At 49.6% G+C, this 22,620-nt stretch overlaps 1 protein-coding gene across 4 annotated transcripts in view; it reads right to left on the bottom strand.

The window, feature by feature from the left end:
• Positions 1 to 22,620, bottom strand: part of LOC137617308 (rab-like protein 3) — a 59,809-nt gene that overhangs the window by 35,616 nt on the left and 1,573 nt on the right. For 3 of the 4 annotated variants that reach the window (XM_068347314.1, XM_068347316.1, XM_068347315.1), the window contains exons 2-3: positions 19,219 to 19,428; positions 8,120 to 8,292 (exon numbers count right to left, since the gene is read on the bottom strand). In XM_068347314.1, coding sequence (XP_068203415.1) covers positions 8,120 to 8,292; positions 19,219 to 19,428 — 383 coding nt within the window. The remainder of the gene's footprint in view (positions 1 to 8,119; positions 8,293 to 19,218; positions 19,429 to 22,620) is intronic. The other variant, XM_068347317.1, reaches the window with a different exon arrangement.

The following is a 22,620-nucleotide window of genomic DNA, read 5'->3' as shown; positions in this document are numbered from 1 at the left end:
TCGAATCCAAGCGGAGATGGTGTTCCTGGTGACCCTCCTCTTTGTCCTGCCTGTGCTCACAAACAAAGCTCGCACATGAGGACGGACTGCAGCCGTTCTCTTCAAGTAGTACCTCAGACACCTCACTGGGCATAGTAGCAGCTAGTCTGGGTCGTTTGTTACAGAACGGAGACTCGCGATCCTGAAAGAGTCGAACCGAGGATCCGGCACTCCAGGATTCTGAGTCTTGGCCACAAACTCAGGGACGAACCTGAACGTTACCTCCCCCCATCCCCTTGAATGGGCGATGTCGTACGAGAGACCATGAAGTTCACTAACTCGCTTGGCCGAGGCCAAGGCGAGTAGGAAAGCCGTCTTCCAAGACAGGTGGCGATCAGAGGCCTGGCATAATGGCTCGAAGGGAGGTCTCTTGAGAGACCTGAGGACTCGAACCACGTTCCAAGGAGGGGGTCTCACTTCCGACTGGGGGCAGGTAAGCTCATAGCTACGTATGAGTAAAGAGAGTTCTAGCGATGAAGAAATATCCACGCCCTTCAATCTGAAGGCCAAGCTTAAGGCTGAGCGATAGCCTTTCACTGCCGAGACAGAAAGGCGCATTTCTTCTCGCAGATACACAAGGAAGTCCGCTATTGCTGGAATAGTGGTATCGAGTGGAGAGATACCCCTTCCACGACACCAACCACAAAAGACTCTCCACTTCGCTTGGTAGACTCCCTCAGAGGACCTTCGCAGGTGCCGAGACATTCTCTCCGCAACCTGTTGCGAAAAGCCTCTCTCCGCGAGGAGACGCTGGATAGTCTCCAGGCGTGAAGCCGAAGCGAGGCTACGGCCCTGTGAGGGACACCGGAGTGGGGTTGTCTGAGAAGCTCGTGTCTTGGAGAAAGCTCCCTTGGGAGTTCCGTCAGGAGTTGCAGAAGGTCCGGAAACCATTCCGCGTGATGCCATAGCGGAGCTACTAGAGTCATGGAACAGTTGACCGATAGTCTGGTCCTGTTGAGCACCCTTCTCATCAGACAGAATGGTGGGAAGGCGTACACGTCGATGTTGTCCCACCGTTGCTGGAAAGCATCTTGCCAGAGTGCCTTGGGGTCCGGGACTGGTGAGCAGTACAGGGGCAGCTTGAAGTTCAAGGCTGTCGCGAACAAGTCCACCGTCGGGGAACCCCACAAAGTCAGGACTTTGTTGGCTATCTGAGGATCCAAAGACCACTCGGTACTCACTATCTGCGAAGCCCTGCTCAGACTGTCGGCGAGCACATTCCTCTTGCCAGGAATGAAGCGAGCTGATAGTGTTATCGAGTGGGTTTCGGTCCACCTCAGAGTCTCTACTGCAAGATGGGATAGCTGTTGCGAAAAAGTGCCTCCCTGCTTGTTGATATAAGCCACTACCGTGGTGTTGTCGCTCATCACCACCACGGAGTGACCCGCCAGGAACCGTTGGAACTGTTGAAGGGCCAGAAAGACGGCCTTCAATTCTAGCAGGTTGATGTGTAGGCACTTTTCTGATTCTGACCAAAGGCCTGAGGCCCTCTGGTTCAGAACGTGCGCCCCCCACCCTTCTTTTGACGTGTCCGAAAACAGAGTCAATTCCGGGGGGAGGACGAGAAGACTCACTCCCTTTCGCAGGTTCTCGTCGGCCAGCCACCACCGCAAGTCCGTCTGTTCCAGAGACCCTATTGGGATCAGAATGTCCAGGGAATCGGATCCTTGATTCCACCGGGACTTGAGCCGCCATTAAAGGGATCTCATCCTGAGGCGGCTGTTTGGAACCAGACGGGCCAGGGAGGATAGGTGGCCTAAGAGACGCAACCACGATTGGGCGGGGAGTTCTTTTCGCCTGAGGAAAGGTTCCGCCACCCTCCTCAGCCTTGCTATCCGGTCGTCTGATGGAAAGGCTTTGTGGAGATTGGTGTCTATTAGCATGCCTAGATAAACCAGTCGTTGGGACGGCTGCAGAGAGGACTTCTCGAGGTTTACCACGATCCCCAGATCCTGGCAAAGATCTAGAAGCCTGTCTCGGTGTCGAAGAAGGGTCGACTCCGAGTCTGCTAGGATCAGCCAATCGTCTAGGTAACGAAGGAGACGAATGCCGTTCCTGTGCGCCCAAGTCGAAATCAGGGTGAACACTCTGGTGAACACCTGAGGAGCTGTGGAGAGACCGAAACACAGCACCTTGAACTGGTAGATCTTGTTGTCTAGGCAGAATCTCAGGTACTTCCTGGAAGACGGATGGATTGGGATCTGGAAGTACGCATCCTTTAGATCCAGTGTACACATGAAGTCTTGTGGTCTCACCGCAAGTCTGACCGTGTCTGCTGTCTCCATGCTGAACCAGGTTTGTTTGACAAACCTGTTCAGAGCCGAGAGATCGATGACGGGTCTCCAGCCTCCAGTAGCCTTCTTTACAAGAAAGAGTCGACTGAAGAAGCCTGGAGAGCCGTCCACGACCTCCTGGAGAGCACCCTTCTCGAACATGGTCTCGACTTCGGCCTGAAGGGCCAGCCCCTTTGCCGATCCCATGGCATAGGAGCTCAACGACACTGGATTCGCTGTCAGGGGAGGTTGAGATGACGTGAACGGGACGCGATAACCTTGGCCGATCACTGAGACCGTCCAAGCATCGGCCCCGTGATGTTGCCACCTGCGGACGCAACGCTGAAGGCATCCCCCCACAGGTGGACACGCAGGGGGACTGCCACCCCTAGGGCTTGCGGCCGCGACCGCCACCCCTAGAAGTCTTGCCTCCCCTGGAGGACTTACCGCCCCTCTTGACCTTGGCTGGAAAGGGCTGGGGCTTAGACACCACTTTCTTAGCTTCCGGTGCCTGTTTGGAAGCCTTACGAGGCTGTTGCTGCTGTTGTGGCGGGGCTGGAGGCTTATAGGGCCGAGTTGTAAGGGCCCTGTGGAGGAGGGAGTCCGTGCTGGATTTCCTCCACCTCTCAGCCGTTCGCTCCAAGTCTTGAGGCTCAAACAGGCTCTCCCCCAGGCGGGAGGCATGTCGGAGCCTACACACATCTACGGCGGGGACCTTCGGATGGAATCTCTCGGACACAGCATCGCGACGCTTCAACACCGAGTTGGCCCACAGGGTGGTAACCTGGTGCGCCAAAAACTCGATGGAGCGGGTGCCCGAGAGCAAGAAGGTCTCTAGGGCCTTCCTATTGGTCTCCTTGGACAAGTCCTCCAATCGCAATAGGATGCCCAGAGATCCTAACCAGAAGTCCAGCCACGAAGTGGCCTGCATGGCACACTTAGCGACCTTCTCGTGGTTAAGGATCTCTGCCGCCGAGAACGACACCTGCCGGGCAGAGAGTTTCTCCAAGGGAACTCCCTTCGCCAGCTCCTCCACAGAGTGATGGAGAGGAAGAGCGAGGTTGTGCTCACCCAGGATCTCGAAATACCTCCTCTGCTGAAGGCGAGGAGGAGGGATGAGTTTGTTCCCGGCAGTGGAACGACTGGAGGAGGCAAGAAGTGCGAGCTGAGCATTGGCCCTAGCTCTGGCACTCTTCAGCCCCCGAGACCAGGGCAGAGCTGCACTGGTCTTAGGGGCCTTCCGAACGTCAAACACTTCGTCCAGAATCGTGTCTTTGCCTTCACGGGGGGGATGACTGGATCCGTAAGACTGTTAAGTTGCCTTATCAGGCTTAGGACCTGCCAGAAGGCATGTTCGGACTCTTGCTGTTCTCCTCCCTGCGGGCTGGCAGCTAAGTCTCCTGCCCCAGGAATCTCTTCCTGGGGTGATACGTGGACATTCCCCTGGGTAGTCGTGGGTTCCTGACAAATCCTTGCAGAGGATTTAGGGATGGTCTTGGAATCCTTGGGTTCCCTCCTGGGAGGGATACAGGATCCCAACAACGAGGTTCGAGGGGCCCCTTCCTCACGAGACGATTCTCCTGCCTGAAGCAAGTCTCCCCCCCTGGTGCCGAGGGGAAGACTACCGCCCCACTGGACTCACCTGAGGACGGAAAGGCCTCGTTCACAGGAGAAGGAGAGAGTACTCGTGCAGGAGAGGGGACCCTCGAGACCGACCTCTTGGGAACCAACTTCGCCCTGGGGGAAGTCACCACGAAGTCCACTCCTCTCTTTCTCTTCAGCGTAGGAGAGACAGCCGCTGGTTTGTTACCCTGGCCGGCGAGTGCTGGTTTCATAACCCTCACTAACGCCCGTGCCAGCGGACCAAACCAAGTCTGCTGCTCCAAGGACACAGAGTCCGAAATCCTCGCTAAGGTGAAAGGGATCGGGCGATCCTTTGAAGTGGACACGACGGTACCTGCCTGAAAAGAAGGTGGGGAAGAATGCTGTACTGACCTGTCTTCGTCCTGCACTACCAACCTGTGCTTGGATGGAGGTGATCCCGAGTGCCGTCTAGGAGCACACGTCCCTGCTGCTACCACCGGCTGTGGAATTCGCCGCGAACTATGGTCGCGCGAGGGCGAACGGTCGCGCAAAGGCGAATGGTCGCGCGGGTGATCGCGCGGGCGCGCAGGCGAGCGGTCGCGCGGGGCGCGCAGGCGAGCGATCGCGCGGGTGCGCAGGCGAGCGATCGCGCGGGCGCGCGGGAGAGTGGGCGTGAGGGTGGGCAGGTAAATGAACACGTGTCCGAGGCGACGAATGCAAGCGATGGCGCGACGGCGAGGAATCGTGCTGCCGCGTAGGTGAAGAAGATCGCTGGCGATAATGACCGTGTGATGGTAAGCGATGGCGAGCAGCATGTGTAGGTGAATGATCGCGTGATAGGGTGCGATGGTGATCAGCATCCGCAAGAGGGCGAGCGTTCAGGGTTGTGCGATGAGGAGCAGCATGCGTAAGCGGGCGATCGTGCAGGGTTGTGCGATGGCGAGCAGCATGCGCAGGTGAATGATCGCGTGAAAGGGTGCGATGGTGATCAGCATCCGCAGGAGGGCGATCGTTCAGGGTTGTGCGATGAGGAGCAGTATGCGTAAGCGGGCGATCGTGCAGGGTTGTGCGATGGCGAGCAGCATGCGCAGGTGAATGATCGCGTGAAAGGGTGCAATGGTGATCAGCATCCGCAGGAGGGCGATCGTTCAGGGTTGTGCGATGAGGAGCAGCATGCGTAAGCGGGCGATCGTACAGGGTTGTGCGATGGCGAGCAGCATGCGCAGGTGAATGATCGCGTGAAAGGGTGTGATGGTGATCAGCATCCGCAGGAGGGCGATCGTTCAGGGTTGTGCGATGAGGAGCAGCATGCGTAAGCGGGCGATCGTGCAGGGTTGTGCGATGGCGAGCAGCATGCGCAGGTGAATGATCGCGTGAAAGGGTGCGATGGTGATCAGCATCCGCAGGAGGGCGATCGTTCAGGGTTGTGCGATGAGGAGCAGCATGCGTAAGCGGGCGATCATGCAGGGTCGTGCGATGGCGAGCAGCATGTGTAGGTGATCGCTGACGAGCTGGTGATCGCTGGCGAGCAGAAGGTCGACACGTGTCCTGTGAGAGGACAGGTGGTGCGGCGCGTTCACGAGCAGGAACGGGAAGATCGCTGGCGCGTTGGTGAACATGTGTTTCTGACACACGCGCAGCACGATGTTGCGTAGCCACAGGACCAGGTGGATGGTGAGCAGGGAGTTCAGCAGGAACTAAAGGGTGGTCAGAGACCGCAGGGCGATGGTCCTCAAATGAGCGCTGACGCTCGGAAGAGAGCTGACGAGCAGGAGAGCGCTGGCGAGGGGGGCGAACATCAGGAGAGAGCCGACGAGCAGGTGAGCGTCGGCGAGCAGGAGAGTCTTGGCGAGCAGGAGATCGTCGACGAGCAGGAGATCGCTGGCGAGCAGGAGATCGCTGGCGAGCAGGAGATCGCTGGCGAGCAGGAGAGCGCTTGCGCGCTAGCCCTGCTCGCGTAAGGGAAGAATCCCTTAGCCCCGAAGGGACCGTTGCCCGTCGGGTGACGAGTTCCCCAGAAGGCGAGGATCCGGCAGGAGATGGTGAGCGGTCTGCAGAGAGGTTCAAGGAGGGCGGAGCAGTCGGTTGAGGCTGACGAGGAGAGTCCCCCCCGGAGGACGAAGACCCAAAAAGGCGCCTCTTAGTCCCCCTGTAAGGGGAAGGGAGGCCCTTGTGGCGTAGAGGGCGGTGAGCCTTACGGCGGAGGCGGCCTCGGGGGAGATCGTCGGGACCATCGGTCCTCCGAAGGGGAGTCTCCGTCAAAACACTTCCCTCAGAAGGAAGCTGGGCAGCAGTCGAGACCGAAGGACTCACTTCCCCCTTCGAAGGATGCACGGAAGGAGGAGGAGAGCCTTGAGCACCATCACCAGCAACAGCACCTGCGTCGGAAGGCCCAGCCACGTCGGAGGCCTCTGTCACCACGACGTCGACAATAGACAGAGGGTCTACCTCCGCTACCACCGGCGACTGTTTAACAGCGGCCCCCAACGAGACAAGGTCAATAAGAGCGACCCTGGAGGGCAAGCCCTTAAGTCCCAGGGACGACCAAATCTGTAAAAGATCATCACTGGATAAGGCATTATTATCAATAACCTCCCCCGGAGGAGGAGGGGGAACCGCCTCGCTATGGGAGGCGACGCCCTCTCCCCCCACCGAAGATAGGGAAACAGAACAAGGGTCTGCGCTCCCACTCGGACGACTCTCCTTAGGAGGCGGACGAGGGGGAGCTTCGGAGGAGGTTTGGGCGGCGGAAGAAGAGTCCCGAGAACCTTCCTCCTTCAAGGCTAACCCCGGAGGAGAACGGTCTCTCTTGGACTTCTTCTTACGCCGACGGCCAAACCTCTCCCACTGGGAGGCAGACCACTCCCTGCACTCACGGCACATGTTATCCTGGTCGCACCGTCGGCCCCGACATTGAGGGCAGAGGGTGTGAGGATCCGTAATAACGTCCGACATGAAAGTCCCACAAGGACGGCCAGCAACTCCAGGGCATGTACGCATAGTAAATAAAAGAAAATAACTGAAGGTCAACTTCCAACCAATCACACAAGCTGAAAAGAAAAAGCAGAAAATTAAAGGCTGTCACGAAGGCGATGAACAGACACGTCTGATCACCGCCGAGCCAAAAGTGAAGTGAAGCAAGTCACCGGTGTGTGGAGGGGGGAGGGGTAGCAAGCTACCCTTCCCCACCCCCCGCTAACTAGCGCGGGGGTAATTAACCCTCGTTAAAAACTATTGGCTCGTCATTTCAGCTGCGCTAAAAGTAATACCCTTTGTAAATAGCGTGGTTTGTATTTCGGTTACGGAACAAACAGTTATTAAACTACAAAAATTACACACCATAAATTACATTTATGCCGAGAAAAATCTATTCTAAGACCATTTCTCTAAATGTCTTCAGATTTAGGAAACTGGGTCTGAAAGGTGCAATTAAATAAACAGACAACACACAAAAAGTAGACTACAGTAATGTAATTATATCATTCACTTATTAGTTTTCAAATAATTCACTTTAATATTAGGTTTATGGATTTATGAATTTAGGCTATATATCCCAGTGCTATTCCTAAATGATATACCAAGTCTTTTAAATTCATTCCGATATGTGATACTGAAGACTATGCATAAGGACTGCAGCAAACTTTGAAATTTCATTCTAACAATGAAAATAAAGTCTAGTAAATGAAACTAATCTAGAAAAAGCAAGCACTGTGCTGTAAAAGACTATGCAAGCAAATAATTAACCCTTTTACCCCCAAAGGACGTACTGGTACGTTTCACAAAACTCATCCCTTTACCCCCATGGACGTACCGGTACATCCTCGCAAAAAAATGCTATAAAAATTTTTTTTTCATATTTTTGATAATTTTTTGAAAAAATTCAGGCATTTTCCAAGAGAATGAGACCAACCTGACCTCTCTATGACAAAAATTAAGGCTGTAAGAGCAATTAAAAAAAATATACTGCAAAATGTGCTGGGAAAAAAATAACCCCTTGGGGGTTAAGGGTTGGAAATTTCCAGAGAGCCTGGGGGTAAAAGGGTTAAAACTTGAATTTTTATGCACAAACTAACACACCACATACAAAAACAAGCCCAGCCAATGTCAACGAGCATCAGATAAGTCGAAACAAACATCGCTACAATGATTAAGCTTACCCCATATAGAATGTGGCACCCAGATGCTCCTAAGATGTTAAAAAGAAAAATGCAGTTAATAGCTACCTTTTTAATACCATATACCTGTGTAAACCCTCCAAACTGTTCAGCATCAAAACCTTCGACTAACGGCAAGCGGGATCGCGAGCCGCCACCCTCTCGGATGAGGATTTCCGATAGCCACTGCCTAAGGTTTAGCTGTGACTTTCTATTTGTCAAGTCATGCACCAGTATAATGCCTGGAACCAAAAGGATACATATATATACAATACTGTAAATCAAAATTAATTGTAACATTAAACAGAATAAAACCAAAACCATGTAGAAACAGAATTTACTAAAGATTAAATGCCAGAGGAAATAATGTTCAGTAGAATACTGTAGTGTAATCCTTAAGAATATGAGTTTCATCATGATTATTCATTAAAGGAAAAATCACATAGTACTGGTAGTGAAAGCTAAACCTCTTCGGGGAAAATACGGATGTGCTCCAGGCAGGCATTAACCACCCATTTCACTGGTTTATATCAACAACTTTTTAGCCCAAAATCCAGTTGAACGCACTCTACCGAACATGGAATAGGCTTAACAAACCATGTAAATATGCTAACAAATAAGAAAAACACTAAAAAATTAACTACTGTGCTATACAGTACAGTATTTTATTTCTATTAACCTCACCTGATGTTTAAATTGCTTCTCTCTCGAAGCTGGTTAAATGCTAATGATAACTCTAAAACTAGAAATTTCCCTTTTGCTTTCCTTGTAATAGCAATGCCCCTCTCCTGCAGTATTAAGATTACATGGCAGTGTATGGTAATACAGTACAGTACTTGCATGTGGGTACACAGTACCCTATTACCTCTCCTGTTAAATGTAGTTCCAGATTGCAATTTGTGATAAAGGGATTTATTTAGAAACTCGTTGATATTACCACAAATTAACATGGAATGTCTTCCACTGGCTTTGCTTTGTATTCCTTTGTTGGTTGTTCAAGGGTCTTACTGATGGGCAAATCATCAATCTCTTTATGTCACCTGAGGTAGTAGGTTGGCCAAGGCACCAGCCGCCCGTTGAAATACTACCACCAGAGAGTTATGGGGTCCTTTGACTGGCCAGACAGTACTACGTTGGATCCTTCTCTTTGGTTACGGTTCTTTCTCTTTGCCTACACATACGCCGAATAGTCTGGCCTATTCTTAACAGATTCTCCTCTGTCCTCACACACCTGACAACACTGAGGTTACTAAACAATTCTTCTTCGCTCAAGGGGTTAACTACTGCACTGTATTTGTTCTGTGGCTACTTTCCTCTTAGTAAGGGTAGAAGAGACTCTTTAGCTATGGTAAGCAGCTCTTCTAGGAGAAGGACACTCCAAAATCAAACCATTGTTCTCTAGTCTTGGGTAGTGCCATAGCCTCTGTACCATGGTCTTCCACTGTCTTGGGTTAGAGTTCTCTTGCTTGAGGGTACAATCAGGCACACTATTCTATTTAATTTCTCTTCCTCTTGTTTTGTTAAAGTTTTCATAGTTTATATAGGAAATATTTATTTTAATGTTACTCTTCTTAAAATATTTTATTTTTCCTTCTTTCCTTTCCTTACTGGACTATTTTCCCTGTTGGGGCCCCTGGGCTTATAGCATTTTGCTTTTCCAGCTAGGGTTGTAGCTTAGCAAATAATAATAATAATAATAATAATGAGGGGGACAAGAGTGTGATTTGAATAACCATTGTGAGGAGTGTATATAGTTCCCTAACAACTCCTCTTATGAAGGAATATATTCAATTAGTGGCAGACCACTTAAAAGATTTCACTGTAAAAGAAAATTGACTTTTTGTTGAATGGAATCTCCAGAGAGAGCAGGCTCATTGATTACAGAACAGATGAGATTTCTAATACCAATCGGACTACTACCAAGCTTGCTGGGTTGATAGCAATAAATTGCAACAGATTTTTACAGATTTTGCTATGTTTGTACAATCTAAACAGGCTAGCGAGCCTTCAGGCAAAGGCAGTGATCTTTTCCTAATCTACCCTAATTAAAGTTATAGGATAAAATCCTAAGCTAATTCCCCAGTTTTGCCTAGCAGTTCTGGTATAGCAGTCAGCAAGGGTTCTTTTGGTCAACAGCACATAGACTCTATACCCTTTCCTCAAGCTTCACTCCCTCAAATTTCTTCAAGTCCTTCTATTGCAAAACCCATACCTTTCTATGATCTGGTGGAATTGGAAATGCAAGTTTTAAGTAATTCTTTGAAAGCTTTGGCTGCAGCTGAGAAATGGTTGCATCATATCTTGCCGGCAGTGAGGATCAGTCTAGTGTATGCTAAGCCACTAACTCATCTCAAATATTCCCTAGAGGCATTACCATATATGCTAATACTGCATCACAAGTGACAAAAGAAGTTCCTTGCCTAGCACAAGCACAAAGGTTACTATTAGTGGTAATAAAAGGTGAAGCCTTTAGTTTTCAATATGGAAGATTCATGAGACTAGGATCCTGAAGATAAAGATAACAACACGGTGGATGAGGTAGACTCGGATGAGGTATCTCCTTTTCAGTCTTTAAGAAAACATATTGCAGAAATAAACTCTAAAGGTAAATCAGGTAAGTTTTGATAATACTTATTCTATTATGTTATCTAATTCTGAAAGTTCTAGGAGGATTTTCAGTGGTGTTTATTGGCAACGGTATAGTACGGATAGCTGAAGTTTACTCTTTTGCAGATTCTATAGTAAGGGTTATTTTGACTCTTATGGAAAAATGTTTGCAGGTCACCCAGAACTGAATCTTATATTACATTAGTTAACCTGTTCAGATATGACAAATTCGTAGATAATTTGTATTTTTCCTAACCATACAAACCTTAGCTATTTAAATAGGGGTATTACTTTCGGCGTAGCTGAAATGACGAGCCATTAAATTTTTAACAAGGGTTTACTACCCCCTCACTAGTTAGCGAGGGGGTAGGGGAAGAGTAGCTAGCTACCCCTCCCCCCTCACACACCGGTGAACTAGTTCACTTTGCTTAGAGGTAGGACTTATCCCAGGGGACAGGGCTGGCGGGCAAGTTTGATTAAATAGCTAAGGTTTGTACGGTTAGGAAAAATAAAAATTATCTACGAATTTGTCATTTGTTCCGTAACCGAAATACAAACCACGCTATTTAAATAGGGTGACTTAACCCTTAGGAAGGGTGGTAAGTCCCAGCCATACTGGCTTTGGCTTTTTGCCCGGGGACTCAGTATCTGAGTAAGTAGAACTCAAGATAAGGAGTCCCGGCACCTCTGCAAGGATCGCGGCCTACGTAAGCTTGTGTGTGAAGGAATGAAGTGCGACTCGTTCTAGGAAGTTGACCTGGAGTCCTTTAGATGGAATTCTAGGTTGGGACGTTCCCAATACCACCTCGTAAGGGTATGGGGGATGCGACAGTATTATCTTAATACCAGGAACACAAGGAAGCATGGTTTACCTGCAATGGTTTGAGGTCAGCTGTGCAGAGAACCCAGGATGCTGCTTTCCCCAAGAGAGGGGAGGATGAAGAAAAGAATAAGGGCCAGGCATACCTTTTCATTCATGCAGACTAAAACCGGGTAACAATGCCCTCAACCTTCTGCTACTTGTCCATTAAGGAGCCTGAGGTTTAGACCAGCTGTTGTGCAGCCACCACAGGGCCGATAGAGAATGTATCGAGCCTCCTGTGGGTCACGTCTTGCAGGTAGTGGGCTGTGAAGGTCGTTTGACGCTTCCAAACCCCTGCTTGTAGAACCTGCGTCACTGAGTAGTTTCTCTTGAACGCCAGGGACGTAGCGATGCCTCTGACATCATGTGCTCTAGGGCGACGTGACGGAGGAGGGTCTGGATTCAGGGAATGGTGGATGACCCTGCGAATCCATGCTGAGATAGTATTCTTAGTGACCCTCCTCTTCGTCCTTCCTGTGCTCACAAACAATGCTTGCACTCGAGGACCAACTGCAGCTGTTCTTTTAAGACTCAGACTCCTTACTTGGGCACAGGAGGAGATGGTTTGGGTCATCTGTTACAGAACGGAGACTCGAAATCCGGAAGGAGTCGAACCGGGGGTCCGGCACTCCTGGATTTTGAGTCTTAGCTACAAACTCAGGGACGAACCTGAACGTTACCTCCCCCCATCCCCTTGAATAGGCGATGTCATACGAGAGACCATGAAGTTCGCTGACTCGCTTGGCCGAGGCCAAAGCAAGTAGGAACACCGTCTTCCAAGTCAGGTGGCGATCAGAAGCCTGGCGTAATGGTTCGAACGGAGGTCTCTTAAGAGCCCTGAGGACTCGAACCACGTTCCATGGAGGAGGTCTCAATTCTGACTGAGGGCAGGTAAGTTCATAACTTTGTATGAGTAAAGAAAGTTCTAGCGAGGAGGAAATGTCCATTCCTTTAAGCCTGAAGGCAAGACTTAAGGCTGAGCGATAGCCTTTCACTGCCGAGACTGAAAGGCGCATTTCCTCCCGCAAATACACGAGGAACTCCGCTATTGCTGGAATAGTGGCATCGAGGGGAGAGATACCCCTTCCACGACACCAACCACAGAAGGTTCTCCACTTTGCTTGGTAGACTCCTGCGGATGACTTTCGCAGGTGTCGAGACATCCTTTCCGCAACTTGTTGCGAAAAGCCTCTCTCTGTGAGGAGATGCTGGATAGTCTCCAGGCGTGAAGCCGTAGCAATGCTACGGCTTTGTGGAAGATGTTGGCGTGTGGTTGCTTGAATAGCTCGTGTCGAGGAGGGAGTTCTCTCCGGAGTTTCGTCAGGAGCTGCAGAAGGTCCGGGAACCACTCTGCGTGATGCCATAGCGGAGCTATTAAGGTCATTGACAGGTTGACCGATATTCTGGTCTTGTTGAGCACCCTTCTCATCAGACAGAACGGGGGAAAGGCGTAAACGTCGATGTTGTCCCACCGTTGTTGGAAGGCATCTTGCCGGAGTGCCTTGGGGTCCGGGACTGGGGAGCAGTACAGCGGGAGCTTGAAATTCAAAGCTGTCGCGAACAGATCCACAGTCGGGGAACCCCACAAAGTCAGGACTTTGTTGGCTACTAGAGGATCCAAAGACCACTCGGTACTCACTATCTGCGATGCTCTGCTCAGACTGTCGGCGAGCACATTCCTTTTGCCCGGAATGAAGCGAGCCCATAGTGGAATCGAGTGGACTTCGGTCCATCTCAGTATCTCTACTGCAAGATGGGATAGCTGTTGTGAAAAGGTACCTCCCTGCTTGTTGATGTAAGCCACTACTGTGGTGTTGTCGCTCATCACCACCGTGGTGTTGTCGCTCATCACCACCGTGGTGTTGTCGCTCATCACCACCACGGAGTGACCCGCCAGGTACTGTTGGAACTGTTGAAGAGCCAGATAGAGGGCCTCCATCTCTAGTAGGTTTATGTGGAGGCACTTTTCTGATTCTGACCAGGACTGAGGTCCTGTAGTTCAGAGCGTGGGCCCCCCACCCTTCTTTTGAGGTGTCCGAGAACAGCATCAAATCCGGGGGGAGGACGAGAAAAGCCACTCCCTTTCAGAGGTTTTCGTCTGTCACTCACCATTGAAGGTCCGTCCGTTCCGCAGGACCCATAGGGACCAAAATGTCCGGGGAATCGTGATCTTGATTCCACCGAGACTTGAGCCGCCACTGCAGGGATCTCATCCTGAGGTGCCCATTTGGAACTAGACGGGCCAGAGAGGAAAGGTGACCGAGGAGATGTAACCACGATTGGGCTGGGAGTTCTTCTCGTCTGAGGAAAGGATCTGCAACCCTCCTCAGCCTTGCTATCCTGTCATCTGATGGAAAGGCTTTGTGGAGATTGGTGTCCAAGATCATGCCTAGATATACCAGTCGTTGAGATGGAAGCAGAGAAGACTTCTCGAGATTTACCATGATCCCTAGATCTTGGCAAAGTCCCAGAAGTTTGTCTCTGTGTCGAAGAAGGGTCGACTCCGAGTCTGCCAGGATCAGCCAGTCGTCCAGATAACGGAGTAGACGAATACCGATCCTGTGTGCCCACGAAGAGATCAGGGTGAACACACTGGCGAAAACCTGAGGTGCTGTGGAGAGACCGAAACACAGCACCTTGAACTGGTAGATCTTGTTGTCTAGGCTGAATCTTAAGTACTTCCTTGAAGTCGGATGGATTGGGATCTGGAAGTACGCGTCCTTCAGATCCAGTGTACACATGAAGTCTTGTGGTCTCACTGCAAGTCTGACCGTGTCTGCTGTCTCCATGCTGAACGGAGTTTGTTTGACAAACCAGTTCAGAGTCGAGAGGTCGATGACTGGTCTCCAGCCTCCAGACGCCTTCTTTACAAGAAAGTGTCGACTAAAGAAGCCCGGGGACCCGTCGACGACCTCTTGGAGAGTATCCTTCTTTAACATGGTCTCGATTTCTGCCCGTAGGGCTAGCCCCTTTGCCGATCCCATGGCATAGGAGCTCAACGACACTGGATTCGCTGTCAGGGGAGGAAGAGATGTTATGAACGGGACGCAATATCCTTGACTGATTACAGAAACCGTCCAGGAATCGGCCCCCGAGTTGCTGCCACCTGATTGCGCAACTTTGTAGGCATCCCTCCACTGGTGGACATGCAGGGGGATTGCCAATCCTAGCGTTTGCGGCCTCGGCCGCTCCCCCTAGGATTCTTGCCTCCCCTGGAGGACTTCTTGCCTCTCCTGTCTTTGACAGGAAAGGGCTGCTGTTTGGACACCGTTGTCTTTGCTGCCGCTGCAGGTTTCGTCGCCTTGGACTGGCGAGGTTGTTGTTGAGGTGCTGGAGGTTTGTAGGGCTTCGATGTGAGAGCCCTTTGGAGGAGAGAATCCCGATTGGATTTCCTCCACCTCTCAGCTGCCTGTTCCACATCCTTGGGCTCAAACAGGCTCTTTCCCATAAGGGAAGAGTGTCTGAGCTTGCTGACTTCGACGGTTGAGACCTTCGAATGGAACCTCTCTACCACCGCATCACGTCGTTTCAAGATCGAATTGACCCACAAGTTCGAGACTTGGTGGGCCAGAAACTCAATGGTGCGGGTGCCCGAGAGTAGGAAGGTCTCCAGGGCCTTCCTAGTGCTTTCCTTGGACAGATCCTCGGATCGCAAAAGGATGCCCAGAGACCCCAACCAGACATCCAGCCACGAAGTAGCCTGCATGGCACACTTCGTGACCTTCTCCTGGTTTAGGATCTCTGTCGCCGAGAAAGTCACTTGCCGGCTAAAGAGTCTATCAAGAGGAACTCCCTTGGTAAGCTCTTCAACAGAGTGGTGCAATGGAAGAGCTAAACAAAACTCCTCCATGATCTGAAAATACCTCCTCTGGTGGACACGAGGAGGCGGGAGGAGCTTGTTGCCAGCAGTGGAACGGCTGGAGGAGGCGAGCTCGGAGAACTGGCCCTCAACCTTATCCCTGGCACTCTTAACCCCTTAGGACCAGGGTAGAGCCGCACTGGCCTTAATGGGTTTCTGAGTGCCAAAGACTCAGTCCAGGACCGTGTCCTACCCCTAACGAGGAGGAATTTCCAGGTCCGGAAACTTGTTGAGATTCCTCATCAGAGTCAAGACCTGCCATTAGGCATGCTCTGACTCTTGCTGCTCTCCCCCTGGAGAACTGGCAGCGAAGTCTCCCGTCCCCAAAGGCTCTTCTTGGGGGGACACGTGGACGTTCTCTGCAGGTCTCGTTGGCTCTGGTCGAATCCTGGAAGACGACTTCGGGATGGTCTTTGATTCCTTTGGTTCCCTCCTAGGAGAGATACAGGACTCCAGCAACGAAGTCCGAGGGCTCTTCTCCGCCCCAACACGGGACGATTCTCCTGCTCGAGGTGGGGTTGCTCCCATTGGTGCGGTGGGAGAAGGTCTCACCTCGGAAGACTCCCCCTGAGGACGGAAAAACCTCGTCCACAGGGGATGGAGAAAACGTCTACGGGGGGGAAGGAGCCTTCCTGACGGAATTCTTAGGAGCCAGCTTGACCCGAGGAAAAGTCACCACGACCTCTACTCCTCTCTTCATCTTCAGTGGGGTCGGAGCTAACCTTGGTTTGGGCCCCAAATCAGAGAAGGCAGGCTTAACAGCCTGGACGACAGCTCTGATAAGGGACTCAAACCATGGCTGCTTACTGACAGACGCAGTGTCAGAGACTCCCTCTGGAGGGAAGGGAATCGGGCGATCCTTTGGAGTAGAGACTACAACATGGCCTGCCAGGAAAGAAATTGAAGATGGGTGCCTGGACCTATCTGAAGATCTCCCCTCCTCCCGCGAGAGCGCTGGTTTACGCTTGCGGGGGGGGGGGGGGGGGGGGGGGGGGGGGGGGTGAAGACGACCTAGCTGCTCTCGTTCCTGACAACTCGTTCGTGTCTGTGCGCGGGCGCGCGGAGATGAAGGCACGGGAGTGCGTGGGCGCGCGGGCGAGTGCTGACGAGCAGGAGAATGATGGTGCGCAGGCGAGCGATGGCGCGCAGGGCGTGCAGGTGTGCGACTGCGCACAGGTGCCGGTGCGCGTAGGTGAACTACGGCGAGCAGGCTCTTGGGCACGATTGTGTGCTGGGGAATGATGGTGCGCAGGAAATGGTGCGCGTGTGCGCGCAGGAGATCGATGGCGCGCAGGGGCGCGGTCTGGTGAAGGCAGAAGGCGCGCAGGAGATGGATGGCGCGCAGGGGCGCGGTCTGGTGAAGGCAGAAGGCGCGCAGAAGGACCAGCAAGCGTGGAAGCGCGATGAGGAGACTGCTCGTGGGAGCGTGGGCGCGCAGGATCTCGGAAGCCTCAGGAAGGGCGCACGGTAGGAACTGGAACCTGTTCGCGCAAAGGTGCGCAGGCGAGGGCTGACGGGTGGGAGAGTTCCGTGGGTGTGCAGGAGATCGCTGGCGAGAAGGCGAGGGGCGAGTCTTCTTTCCTGTGCTCAGATCCGGAGATCGAGGGGGCACAGGTGCACGCTGGCGAGCAGGAGGAGAGCGCTGGCGAGCTGGAGATCGTGGGCACGCGTGGTGCGTAACAGGATCAGGGCTTGCAGCTGTGCGTTGGCGAGTAGGACATCGCTGGCGTGCAGGAGAGCACGGGTGCACAGGTGAGCGCTGACGAGCAGGAGATCGGTGAGAGCGCTGGCGCATCGACTCTGCAGCAGGAGCTCGCTGGCGCGTTGTCCCTGGCATAGGATGTCTCTGGGTCGTTGTCTCAGGGACATCAGGTAAAGGTGAGCGCTTGCGCGTAGGAGGCGTGGGTGCACAGGGGATACCTGGCACTTAAGGGACTTGCCCACATTGTGAGCAAGCCCCTTTTGCCCCGAAGGGACCGGTGCCCGTTTGAAAACGGGGTGCCTGGGCGCCCACAGCGCGTCAGCTGCCAGGAACGGAGAAGGAAGGTCAGCAGGTCTAGCAGGCGGAGGAGATCGCGAACGATCTGCAGAGGTGTCCAGTGATGCAGCAGCAACGGTCAAAGCACGGTGAGGAGGATCCTCTGCTGGGGACTGCGAACGCGAGGAGCCGAAAAGGTGCCTCCTAACTCCCTTGTGGGGAGAAGGAAGGCCTCTACGGCGAAGAGGAAGACGAGCCTTGCGTCGGATACGTCCTCTGGGGGCATCAGGAACACCATCGTCAGTCCTCCGAAGAGGAGTCTCTGTTAGTGAACTCCCCCAAGGGAGAGAAACACCTGCAGGAGAGACCGTTGGACTTGACCCCTCCCTCGAAGGATGTTCAGAGGGGGGAACCAAGCTTTCAGCAACATCAGCACCCAAGGCAGAGGTTTGACCCAACAACATCAACGATAGACAGAGGGTCAACCTCTGCTATCACCGGCGACTGTTCGACAGCTGCTCCCAACTGGATAAGGTCAAACAGGGCTTTCCTGGAGGGGAACCCTTAAGCCCCAAGGAAGCCCAAAGCTGCAATAAATCATCATTAGCAACATTCATAGATAAATCCTCCCCCGGAGGAGGAGGAGCAGCTGCCTCGTTATGGGAGGCAACTCCCTCTCCCGAACCCCGAGGTCGGTCAACACAAGTACGGCCTACGCTACCACTCGACGGCCTGTCGGGAGAGACTGATCGAGTGGGAGCTTCGGAGGAGGTTCAGGCAATGAAAGAAGAGTCCTTGGAGATTTCCTTCTTCAAGATCCTTGAAGGGGAAAGATCCCGCTTGGACTTCTTCTTTCGGCGCCGGGAAAACCTCTCCCACAGGGAGGTAAACCACTCCCTACACTCACAACAAACTTTATCCTTATCACAACGTTGGCCCCTGCAGAACGGACACAAGGTGTGAGGGTCCGTCTCGACCGCCGACATATATGTCCCACAAGGGCGGTCTGGTAATCCGGGGCATTTCCGTATGATAGAGAGAGGCCAACTTCCAAACACACAACTGAAACAACTGAAAGAAAAAGCAGAAAAGATTAAGGCAGTCAATACGCGAGGGTGAGAGCAGACACGTCTGTTCATCACCCGAGCCAGAAGCAAAGTGAACTAGTTCACCGGTGTGTGAGGGGGGAGGGGTAGCTAGCTACTCCTCCCCTACCCCCTCGCTAACTAGCGAGGCGGTAGTAAACCCTCGTTAAAAATTTAATGGCTCGTCATTTCAGCTACGCCGAAAGTAATACCCCTATTTAAATAGCGTGGTTTGTATTTTGGTTACGGAACAAATAACAATTTTAGATTGGTCTCTAAAGGCTTCTGCAGTGTTGGCCCATGAGTTTAAGCTGTTTACTGGGGAGATTACTGCTGTGGTTTGGCACCATGATGTGGGGTTGAGATTCCCCGGCTGATGTTCTGAGGAGCATCTGTTTAGATTAACTCATAACTGAAACCAGACACTTAACAGCTAAACGCATCAGTGAATCACAGGCTCTCCTATATGTTGGTTTTGGTGTTGAGAAAATTATTCTCACTCTTATTAGGCTAAACATTTTTCCACATTGCCTTTGGAGAAATAAGTCGATAACCCAGTACACTACACTGGAAAATGTATTTCAATGCCCCATTATATTCGGTAAGTATCTATTTAGACTGCTAATACTAAACTTGCTCTTTGATGACAAAAAAAAAATAACTAAATGTAACAAAAATTACTTCATAAGCTTTTATGAATCATTTCCCCTTAAATAGTTATTTAACAAACCAAAAGTTCTATATAAACACTTCAAACTCATTACTTGAAATACGAACCATGAACAGGGTTGTAGAATACATGTCGAGCATTTTTGTGTGAATTGCTTCCACCAACATCCCATAATTCGATGAAATATTGGCGCTGACTTGGCGTCCCTTCTCGATACTCGTGTACTTTTACTTCAACGCTGCAGCCTATTGTCCATGACGAGTTGCTCAGAGCACATCCATGACATATCAGATGAACCAAAGACGTTTTGCCGACACCTGCAATTCAAAATTTCATTTACACTAAGTATCCACAAAAGAAGCAGGGTACTACAGCAAATCCCCTCTTTTAAATTAAATGTCACAGAGCTCATAAAATTTGGAAATTTTAGTATAGGTATTTCAAAAGATATGTCTCAAATTCTTTAAACAATCAGAATGTTTCATAGTATATAAACCATCACTTAACTTAGGGATTTTAATAACTATAGTCCATTTCTTTTAGCGTGGCAGATTTGCACTGACTCGCAATGGTGTCCTTTTAGCTCAGAAAAGTTTCCTGATTGCTGATTGGTTAGAATTATCTTGTCCAACCAATCAGCAATCAGGAAACTTTTCCAAGTTAAAAGGGCACCACTGCAAGTTGGTACAAATATGCCTCGCTAAAAAAAAATTAACTGTAGTTGTCATCTGTATATATGGTCAGTCTGTAGGACATTGTCCTGCTTGATAGGGCTATGTCACTGTTCCTTGCCTCTGCCATTCATGAGTGACCTTTAAACCTAAGTCTAATTAAGGAGCTCTTAGTCAGATATGGATATGGCACCCTTAGTTGGGTTAATTTGGGTTGGATTGGGTTAGTATGTACCCCTGTACAGTATTTGATTAATTTTCCGATCCCCCACACACAAAAGTCAGATTCACTTGAAATAAATATAAAAAAGGTTTCTATACTTAGTAGATAGAAAGGTTGGCTAGGGCACCAGTCAACCGATGAGATACAGCCGCTAGAGAGTTATTGGGTTCTTTGACTGGCTAGACACTACTAAATTAGATCCCTCTCTCTGGTTATGGCTCATTTTATCTTTGCCTACACTTACACCAAAAAGTCTGGCCTATTATTTCCACATTCTCCTTTGTCCTCATACACCTGACATACAGAGATTACCCAACAGTTCTTCGCTCAAGGGGTTAACTCCTGCAATGCAATTGTTCAGCGACTACTTTCCCCTTGGTAAGGGTAGAAGAGAGCTCTTGTCAGAGAAGGGCACTCCAAAATCAAACCATTGTTCTCTAGTCTTGGGTGGTACCATAGTCTCTGTAAAATTACCTTTCCACTGTCTTGGATTAGAGTTCTCTTGCTTGAGGGTACACTCGGGCAAGCTGTTCTATATTATTTTTCTTCTTGTTTTTTTTAAGCTTTTATAATTTATATATGGAAGATTTAATATACAGTTGTTACTGTTCTTAAAATATTTTATTTTCATTGTTTAATACTTCTCTTGTAATTTATTTCCTTGTTTCCTTTCCTCACTGGGCTATTTTTCCCTGTTGGAGACCTTAGGCTTATAGCATCTAACTTTTCCAACTATAGTTATAGCTTAGCTTGTAATAATAATAATAATAATCTGACAATACTGGTTATATTTACTGCTTATATTTCCTAATTGGGATAGCCTAACCAAAATACTTTCTAACTTAACCAATCCTAAACTGAAGTTAGCATAACAAACATTGTGCTGTTATACCAAGTGACCAATGGTAGATGTCGCAAATAAATATAGAAGGAGCTAATGCATAACAAAGGGGAGAGATCTGCAAACTAGCCACAGAAAAAGATTCACAGTCTATTTAATCGCTGCCTCTACTAACTATTCTAACAAAATCAGATACATCCTAGTCTTAAGTATCCACACCTAACCTGACTTGGGGTGCCATGTTGTTACTTAATAAGAGGGGATTTATCCCCATGTGATTCCCCCTTTATTACACTGTACAGTATCTTAATGTAGACAAATTCTTCATTCAAATTAATGGCAATACTTATGATGATTGGTGGACTGGAAAAATAAAACTGGTTTTCATCTTTTCAAGATGTCAGATTAACCACTCAAAGTTGAGGTTGTCTATGATCGAAATTAGTGTGAATCATGCAATAGGAGGAAGAAAGTTCAGTTATGCTGCACCGAGACTCTTTAACAACCTTCCACTCGATGTCAAGAATAGCAATAACGTGGCAGCTTTCAAGAAAAACCTGAAAACTTATCTTTTTAGAAAGTGTTATAATAGTGACCTGAAAACTATTAAGCCTGAATATAAATGCTAGCGAAATAACTGATAACGATACAGAGCAAAATATTAACTGGAAAGAAATTATTTTTTCACACACCAAGGCCTGCCTGAACAGACCTTTAGTGTCTGATGGAGGGCGAGAAATAAACCCGTAAAGTAAAGTAGGCTCAAAAGACGCTGTTTGAGAAGTGTACAATGACGCGTGAGGGAAAAGAAATGTCACTCCTAGTTTTCATTTGAAATGCCACATTCTCCCTTATAATAGGTATGCACTTATTTTAATTTATAATGTGCATGTCATAACAATTAATAGTGTTCTTTTGTGTTTATATGTAACAGAATATTACCCACACTTCTTGTGGTAATGCTATTAAGTTGCACCCGGTACATAGTTACAATTGTAACATAGCTCTTGGACGAAGATGTGCAATATTCTTCTATGGCGAAGATGTCTAATATTCTTCCATAAGTTCATGAAAATGTTAATTCTCGAGTTGAATACTACCCATGCTATATATGTTAAGCCAGGGTAACTGGCTAGTACAATAGTAACATATTCGCATCGCATTCGCATGGCAGCAGATCGATTCCAGTCCGGGACTGAGAGTTTGAGCTGTTTACTGGGGAAGCCACTGCTATGGTTGGGCACCACAATGGGTGATTAGGCTTGCCCATATGACGTTCTGGCGAGCATCTATTCTGATGAAACCAGAACTGAACCATACACCTTTCCCTTTACAGTATAGCCTAAGCTAACGAATGCATACTATTTGGCACAAAATTGCCATCCTAAATATTTTTTTGTGTTACAGGGTACCAGTTTAGTTAAGTATACATACAAAAATTTAACAGCATTATTACAGAACACGGGAAAAGCTTTACTATTAAAGAAAAGGGGTTTTACATAGAAAAAAAAGGGATTTTGACGTTGGAAAAATCTATTTTTGGGTGAGATAGCCATGTCGTCCTGATGGAAGTTCCTTCAAGCAACTTCTACAGTATAATATTTCTGCGATTGATATTACAAGAGTTTCCTTAGAAAATTACATTTATTTCCATCACAAATAAATAGTTGATAAGCTACTGTATACCCTCACTTCCTACGGTAATGGGGACCACCCAGTGGGAACTAGGGATTTTAGGTGGAAAAAAATTAATGGGGAATTAATAAATAATGGT

Source organism: Palaemon carinicauda, chromosome 23, assembly GCF_036898095.1.
Source record: "Palaemon carinicauda isolate YSFRI2023 chromosome 23, ASM3689809v2, whole genome shotgun sequence".
Lineage (NCBI taxonomy): Eukaryota > Metazoa > Arthropoda > Malacostraca > Decapoda > Palaemonidae > Palaemon > Palaemon carinicauda.
The sequence above is the reverse complement of the archived record's forward strand: the minus strand, read 5'-3'. Positions and strand labels throughout refer to the sequence as shown.